The 9,427-nt window shown below is 41.9% G+C and overlaps 1 protein-coding gene across 1 annotated transcript in view; it reads right to left on the minus strand.

The window, feature by feature from the left end:
- Nucleotides 1-1,753, minus strand: part of LOC130374852 (cytohesin-3-like) — a 34,276-nt gene extending 32,523 nt beyond the window's left edge. Inside the window, exon 1 of the mRNA XM_056581832.1 lies at nucleotides 1,359-1,753. Coding sequence (XP_056437807.1) covers nucleotides 1,359-1,377 — 19 coding nt within the window. The 5' untranslated portion in view covers nucleotides 1,378-1,753. The remainder of the gene's footprint in view (nucleotides 1-1,358) is intronic.
- Nucleotides 1,754-9,427: the final 7,674 nt, after the last annotated feature.

The following is a 9,427-nucleotide window of genomic DNA, read 5'->3' on the forward strand; positions in this document are numbered from 1 at the left end:
ACACACACACACACACACACACACACACACACACACACACACACACACACACACACACACACACACACACAGACACACACACACACACACACACACACACACACACACACACACACACACACACACAAAGACACAGATACAAACACCAGAGGCCCTTGTCTGTCCATTCTTAAATCTGCACAGCAGACAGCACCACAAGGACAGAATATAACCAATTTCAGTTAGCATGTTATTTTACTTAATGAAAATATGTGTGTGCTTCTGTGTGCATGTGCCATCGCCAGGGACAAGACCTGTGCAATTGTACAATAGCTCAATACTAGTGTGTGTACCCACATACCAGGCATACCACCCTGCATGCACATTGCAGCCCATTATAAGCTCACCAAACAATGGGCATGCAAGGACTGGACTGTTATCTCTCTTAAGCACCCAGGATGATGGGATAATGGCTACATTCGCAGTGCAGTGAGTGACTCATATTTTATGATGAGGATTATAACTGCGATTTCACCTGCTGCAACTAATAATTGTCATGGAGAAGAGGTTTTTACTGAATACCTTGGTTTCGTTCAAATGTATTTACTTAAGAGTCCGGTCTCTAGATGTAAAGCCATCACCACGGGACAGATGCCCTCCATCTGGCAAAAGAGACTACTTCTCAACTTTGGTCAAGTGAACCAACTGTCTCGGCTAGTGATAATGCTTGACCCGTTTACCGGTTGAGCTCGTGGGCTTGACATGACCTCATGCCTCATAAGTGTAGGTCTAGTGGTCAAGACAAGAGACCGCAGATCCATCACTGCTAACATCACGATGACACACTGGTGCAGCATTAGTTAGTCTTCACGGTTGGGCAAATCGGACCCAGACAGCATTATGGGTTCTTTTCAGCGCCCTATATGTAGGTCAATCCATACATACTGCATTAGCTCCGGCTGCATACAGAGCGGTCTGTAACTCATGACAGTGACCACGTGTCTCTGAGAAGTATTCAGCGTACTATATCTGCAGGTTGGTAACTTGACCACGCAAAGGTAGGTCCTAGTCGCTTTACGGAAATGATGCGTAGCAGCTGATCATTACTACAGAAGGCAGACATTGTTCTGATAATGTAGATGAATTGCATGCAATTTAAACTAAAATTGTTATGAAGGAAACTTATACTTCGTTGTACTTCCTAAGTGATGGAATAAAAATAAATAGCAAATACAACAAGAAGGCCGTTGTCTCCAATCCCCCCCCCCCCCCCCCCCCCCCCAAAAAAAACAGAAAATACTAATAATAACAACAACAGCAAATAGCCTGCAGAAATATTCAAAGTAGAAAAATGCAGCATCGCATTGGCCGGAGCCTACCGTGATTGTCGTCGTCCATGGTCTATAAGCAAAATGCCCCCCCAAAAAATTGTGAAACGCCCACAGAAACTTCCGTTGAACGATTAAAGTAGAAATCAAATGCACGCTTAATTTCCTGGGCACATCGGTGCACAGGTTGTCACGGGCATCGTCTTCCTATAGAACACTCTTTGCCATGTATCTCTTGACAGTCGCAATTAATCCCTTCTGTGCATCCTAATCGGCGTACGATCGTCACGTGCAGCTAAACGAGTGGCGTGCCCATGTTACACTGTGGTTGTTTCATGTGATCGTTATTCGCCAGATACGTCTCTTTACTCTACTAGTGAAGGTGGAGAGTATGCTACCCCGTTCAAGCCCCTCTCTCTCTCTCTCTCTCCCTCTCTCTCTCCCTCTCTCTCTCCCTCTCTCTCTCCCTCTCTCTCTCCCTCTCTCTCTCCCTCTCTCTCTCCCTCTCTCTACTCCGGTTGACAGTCTGCTCTGCGTCATCATTTTCCGTCCCGCCTTTCCAGCTACAAACGACCGTTTATCACTCTTGCCTCACGTGACTCGTTCCAGATACGTATGCATTGTTTGACGATCCATGGCTAGTCACGGAGCGAACATGATAGCTATGTGTCAGAACGATAGCCTGTATGAATAAGGTCACTCACATCAACGTTTACAAGGGTATCGCTGCAACTTGAGACCCCAGGTGCTTGTTAGTCGACTTCGTAGGGAAGACGAAAATGGGCGGGGGGAGTGTGAGCCCTTTTTTGTAAACAGGCTTCACTCATTCAGTGAATGTTGAAGGATAAACGTGAGGGGGTGGGGTGTTTCACAGATGCATGGCTAACTATTTCTAAGATAATGTTAAGATACGATTCACAGAGTCTGCTTGATGGGAGGGGGATTTATGCAGGATTGACATGCACATTGTTTTGCATTGCGAACAAATAACAATCTTGCACAATCAGCAGGTGGACCCAAACACACACACGCAAACACAAGGTTTCAATTATAGCATTCTGGTCCCAAAAGAAACTGTCCAACGCTGCATGCACATGACTCCATTGGTCAAGAATGAACAGATGTTAAGAAACACTTTTATTCACATGGATCTGGTAGACAAATGTTTAATTTACATTCACTTCCGTATTCAGAGGAAGAGATTCTGTAGACATATCATGAACACCTTGCCGAGAATCAACTAAATGTAATCTGTATTCAGATCATCAGTCACTCCTGCCTAGTTGCTTTTCTGGTAAAGATTTTATATATATATATATATATATATATATATATATATATATAGTATGTATGGGTCAATACCAACTCCAAAGGTTGACAGTTCAATACACTATTATCCATCATTATCCTTTCCTTTCCTTACACCACTTTGCTGTGCATAATAACATAAATATTGGGTTTCCTCTTGGGTGTGTGTGTGTGTGTGTGTGTGTGTGTGTGTGTGTGTGTGTGTGTGTGTGTGTGTGTGTGTGTGTGTGTGAATGTGTGTGTGTGTGTGTGTGTGTGTGTGTGTGTGTGTGTGTGTGTGTGTGTGTGTGTGTGTGTGTGTGTGTGTGTGTGCGCGCGTGCGTGTGTATGTGTGTGTTTGTGTGTGTGCACGTGTGTGTGTGTTTGTGTGTGTGTGTGTGCGTGTAAACCAGCAGACAACAACACAAACAAGCTAACAGCAAAGGCCAGCATCTGATTGATGTCTGCATGAGGACTACACACCACTAGAGCGCTCTTTACCATCGAGCCCAGAGGCACTGCAGCTGCTCTGATTGGTTGGTTCTGTCCAGCTGGTTTGGGTTTGGTGGCTGATGTCTCCTAACAGCTGCTGATGTATAGTTGACTAGACCAAATCACAACTTGTATATCGGTTTGCATTAATGGACTCCCTCTCTAGGTTGAACCCATGCTATTGCATGCATAACCTCCAATTGGCCGATATATGGTTGTACCCAATTACAAGCGGAAATTAATAAGCGTTGATGAGACATCCACCAGAAGTGGAAGGCACAACTTAAGAACGTAAAAAAGTACATTTATATTACATTTGACACCAAGGAAAGTAGCCCAAGGGTGAAGCCAAAGAAAAAGGCTTCCCAAAGAGAAGAGATCCCAAATCCACCAGCAACAGTTGAATAAAACATGCATGGGTGACCTCCACCTCTATACCTGATGTTTCCCTACAGGAAGTCTGCTACATGTTTGGGATGCACTGAATACCCCAGCTTACCTGGCCCTCCTCCCTGAGATGAACATGAGAACACAGCAAAGGGCAGGAATATAGCAAAGCATGAGGTACAGCATAGCGCAGGCTGTAGCTCTCACAACAAGTTTAGAGGGAGCCTACTTGGGCGGCTCATTATTGAGACTGGCTGATTGGGATGGATGTCAGATTATCCAATCAGAACCAGAGAAGGTAGCAAGGGACATGACCCTGTGGGAAAAATCGAGAGCCAGCCGCAAACACAAGTGCCACTGGAAAAGCATGGCATGTAACACCTTTATAACATTTTGGGAATTCACGTAAAATGTATTTAATAAGGTATTAGATGACACAACTGGTGTTTTGTCAATGCGTTCCAGGTGGTGAATGTTTCTCAATAACACTAGAAGCAACATAAAACAGGCCTACAGCATCCCTTTAGTGCAGGGATGGGCAACTTTCATGATAAAGAGGGCCACATTTTTCATCATAACCATCGGAGGGCCACATGACTGCACACTACAACTAAACGTGAGCTGAGAGAAGCTACACAATTTTGAATTTGGTAGATATGATTTCCTGTATTCTGGTGCATTTTGGGGATGGCCACTACCTAAAAAATCATCCAGAATCATAACCTATGTACGGTATGTTAATTGAACCAACATACATTCATTTCATGTTTTCCATGCTCAAACAGCCACATGAATGGTCAGTATTTTTATCAGTGCAAAGGGCTCACATACATCATCATTCAATGAAGTCAAAAAACTGAAAAACAGTGGCCCAACATTAAGTGCAACAACTCAATGAACTCAAACCCAACAAGCAGTTGTAGTAGTTGTAGTGGCGACTTAAGTGGATATCTTTAATGACTGATATCGCTTCTAAGCAAACTAGACGCATGGGTTTGCCTTCGAATTCTATGAATTCTTCTCATCTTTCTTGACCGAGTTTTCTGTAACTCGATCAATTATTATTATTATTATTATTTTTTATTATTTTTTTTATTATGTGCAGGCCTGACTGAGTGAGGATGCGGGCCGCACTGAGTGAGGATGCGGGCCGCATGCGGCCCGCGGGCCGCCAGTTGCCCATCCCTGCTTTAGTGCATCACGGAGTGTAACTAATGAGATGTGGGGGCTGTGTATTTAAAATGTGCTTGTACACACGTACAAATGCATATACAAACCCTAGTGCATAGACACTACATTGCAAGCTATAGCTATTTTGATTGGATGGCATTCACATTTGTGACAGCAGTATGTTGAGCTCCAGACTAAATAGGACTTTCCTTCTCAAGCAATTCAGTAATCAAAAATGAACGCACCGCATTCAAATATGGAGACCCCCTTCCCCCTCCCCCCCTCCCCCCATGACACTGCGGAGGGACCCCTGAGGCCCTCAAACGTCGAGCAGATTATTGTAACCATCTGAGGGGACGTCTGGGGCGATCCAACTACACGTGACCTGATTGAGCATTGAGCACTCACTGAAATGGGGGGGGGGGGGGGGGGGGGGGGGGCGTATGGTCTCTGCAAGTTATAGCACACATACAAATACAACATGTACACATACACACACAGCAATATTACATTCAATGAGCAGGAGAAGCCCCCTCCCTGTTCCCCCTTGAATCCAAAACCATGTCAGTGCATTGAGGTGAAAGCACATCCCATAATATTAAGCCAGAAGGCCACCTTTTATCCAGTATATGCCACGTTCAGTACAATTAGAAAAGTCTATGAATTGAGATGTATTGAGAACAAACACAGATAATAAATTGTTTTGAAGGATAAGATGTTTCTTAATAATCTCTCAACAGGGCAGTGCCATCTCTGACAGAGATCATTATTAAATTCAGTATAAGTTTTTCTGGAAGGTCCACAGGTGACGTCACCTAGCATCACATCCTCGCTAGACGGATGGACGGATGGAGAATCAAAGTTCAGGGAAAACTGTGTCACAAATTCTTTGTCTCTTCAGATGGAGAAGGTTGGAGTGGAGGGGGGGGGGGGATATGATGGGGTTGGGGGCATGATGGGTTTGGGGTCAAAGATCAGCTTCAGTGTGATGTTGAAACAGCAGGTCCCCACCACTTCTTTCACCCTCCTCCTGACATCTGATTGGACGAGTGAACATGGTTGTGGGGGTGGGAGGGGTTGATAAAAAGTCCAACAATGAGGTGACTTTTTAGTTGGACCGGTGTTTGCTGCACACAAAGGATGCAGTATTTGCGTGTGACGTTTGTTTGTGATTGTGTTTGTGTGTGGTTGTGTTTGTATGTTTGTGCTGCGGTACCTGTGTGCTGCGGGACGTATGTACGAGTGAGTGTGTGTTTTCATAAGTGAGTGTGTGCACTTGCAAGTGCATGCGTGTATCGGTGCACGTGTATATGGGTGTGTTTGTACGTGCATTTGCATGGGCGCATGTGTATATGTCCCTGTGTGTGTGAGTACACATACATGTGTGTGTGTGTGCATGTGTGTGTAAAAAAGAAATCTAAGTGAAGCCATGTGTGTGGGTGGTGCACTGCATTCTCTTTCTGTCTGTTTTCTGCTCAACATACAGTGATTGAATATCATTGTGTCAACCTGGCCGGACAGAGCTCTCTCAAGCGTTTTTGGCCTCCATGCACTCCATGCACTGCTGCCAATAAACAAAAAATATATATTGTTTCAGATCTCGATGTTTCCTGGTCCGAAAAACATGAAGCAATCGAGCGATTTTTGGTGACTGCAAAACAAGGCAAGGCAAGGCAGCTTTATTGATTTAACTAAATAGCAATAAAACAAGTGATCAAAGCCACATGTTTTTTTTTCCAGTATTTTCAATTTACGTTCTTGTGTTGATAACCTGATCATGTTTGACTTCATAGGGAATATGGGTTTGCTTTTATTTGAAGTAACATTTCTTTGTTTTAATCTTACTTTGACTAGTCTTAGGCAGTAGCCTAAAGCATTTCTCTCTACACATTATTTATGCATTTGTGCATTATTTATAATTGACTGTATATCTAAGTGTAGTATATGCTTATATGGTGCTGCTATGTACACATTGAGTATTTCTTTTTAATTATCAAATATAATTATCAAATTAATACAATAGCCATTTCTTACATACGCCTTTACTCTACACATTACATACAAATAGTTGTAGGCATATGAGGGTCATCATAACTAGTAAATAAATTAGGATTTGAATGTGTCGAATGAATCAAATGTGACCTATTTCCAGTAGCATGTGTAGACTGGGGAAGAGAGACAGGCAGGCAGTTTCCTCGCTCTTCATCCATCCCCCCAGCTTTCTCCTCCTACTCCTCCTCCCCCTTCCTTTTGATTTTCATTTTTTTCGAGGTCAGCCAAAGCTATCCGTCAACATCACACAATCGAATCTGTGTCTCACACTTTGCATACGGCCCGTAGCTTCTCCTGATGCTATCTGTTTTAAGGAGTTTACCCAAATAGGTGCCTACCGTAATTTACAGAAACCTGACGTGCTGTCAAAACAGTTTTGAATAGTGTTGCAGCTCATACTAAGCCCGTGCTCAGGAGTCTTTCCCAATCCAAGGGGATAATCATTGACATCACCGTTTGGAGACTAATGCATCCTAGGCTGAAGAACAACAAATATAGCATGGATTAACATTTGATTACATTTTGAAACAGTTATCCATTCGGTGGATGAATTTATTTGATTGTGTTTCTATGTGTTGTGTTATTTCTGAAATGTAGTTCAGTTAGCTTTTACTCATTATTTTATAATAGGGCACCTGCTGGAAATCGTCTAGGCTTTTAATGAGAGTTAACCAATTAATGAGAGTGATTGCGGCCTATCTCATTAATTAATTCATTAATTTAGTTATTTAACCCTCTTGAACTGTCAGCAGATAGTAGACAAATACTGAACACATATATGTTAAAGAAAATGCATAAAAGGACCGGAATACTGTCAGAAGGAATAATACTTTACCAACAAAATGTTATCAGCTCAGATGCCTTTGTCTCTGTCTCTACACTCACTTTTGATAGATTAGAAGATAGAAACTTTGTATAAAATCGACCACATTATCATTATCATCCATAATAAAAAGCTATAATTAAAATGGATTTTGAAGGAGGAGGTGAAGGCAAGCAACATTACGAGCTTTCATTGCCTCATACACGTTTATATACGTGTGCTAAAGATAATATGGGCCTCTAAAGAAATAGGGTGCAGGAAATACAGGGTTGATGCACCCTGGTCATATTTTCCCGCATTAAGATTATCAGTCTTCGACACTTCATCAAGTAAATCCACGCAAACTGCTACCAGAAATGCCGAAGGCTAAGCCAATTTTGCGTAGGCCTAATCTTTTCATTCACAGCTCTCTCCCCTCTCTCTGTTGGGAGGCCGACACACATGGCAGTTGGTTTTAAGACAGTGACCTGACTTATCTATGTATCTATCTGTTTCTAGCCTGTCTCTCATAACCCTATTAAAACATTTTCCTATGGCAAAACCCCACACAAATGAATCCCCTTTTTTGTAGAAGGGGGAGGGATGTAATAATCTCACATGGAGAATCATCTAATGCTGTTGCCTTGGCAACTCGTTGAGTTTTTTTTACATAGCAGCAGGGAATTGTACTGACTGGTTAGTTTAGTGGGGGACATTTTGTGCCGAGATACACTACATAATGCTTGCAAGTTAAGATAATCAGCAGTTCTCGTTTTGAAGACGATGCATCAAACATCTAGGAGGCACATTCAATTTTACATGTAGGTGTTATTACCTCCTTAAAATACAAATATATTTACGTTTTGTTTTTAAATAAAACACAGTTGGTAGGTGATTTAGAAATTCACATCATAATTATTTAGTCGTTTATATTCCCAAATACATGAAAGGGGAGTTGGGAATGTAATTCATTGAGCAATGTCTTTCTGCTCGGTACATATAGGTTTCTTTTAGGTAGGCTAGATACTTTTTTTTGCGTCACTTTGAATTATTGCTTTGCTGTCTTTTTATGAACTGTATCAAATGATCAAACACAGACGATCAGAACTCGTGTGTTAATTGACTATCAAGATCAAAAGATCAAAAGATAAATAAAAAAACCGGAGCAATAGTATCTTATCATTTGTCTTTTGATGGTTGCGCATTCCCAGCCAACGGAGTTTCCTACAATATTATACTGTGCATCCCTCGTGTGGATATGTGAAGAACTGCGCCTGAAAAAGCTAAACCCGGGTAAGAAAGACTGGCACTTTTCAGAATGGACATCGATGAAAGGTCCTGCACATATTTAAAATCATGTTTTGGCTCATTCATGTAGGAGACAACAGGCTTAAATTTTAAGGAAATGTATAGACTTATTTAGAAGTTCTAAGGTAATTTATTATAGAGCCTAGTTCTCTATAATAGTTTGGGTACAATCCTGATTCATTTATATTACCCATTGTTGTTACCTCCTACCATAGCGCTGCTTGTTCTGCAGTTCCCTCTGTATAGATAAACATGATAGTGGGTTGTAAAAAGTGATAGCCCTGTAATTACAAGGGCCATTTTGTCATATTTGTCCTTCTGAAAACGACTTTTCAGTGGGTCGTCCAATGGAATTTAGCCATCCAGCAAATGATTGTTGGACAATAGAATGAGCTAATCTGCAAAATATTTGAAAATGTGTTGCTGTCTCTGACTCCAGACAGAGGTAGTGCCAGTAGGCAGAACTCCTGCCAAGAATTCCAGGAACCCTTTATTTTTCTAGGGATTCCATCTCTGCTCCCTTACATCAATAACAAAGAGAAATTTATGATGGATTTGAGCATGAGTATGAAGCATATTTTTTATTTAAATCTAACACTTTGAACTCAAGTTGTTTACCTAC

This window comes from Gadus chalcogrammus, chromosome 2 (assembly GCF_026213295.1).
Source record: "Gadus chalcogrammus isolate NIFS_2021 chromosome 2, NIFS_Gcha_1.0, whole genome shotgun sequence".
Taxonomy (NCBI): Eukaryota; Metazoa; Chordata; class Actinopteri; order Gadiformes; family Gadidae; genus Gadus; species Gadus chalcogrammus.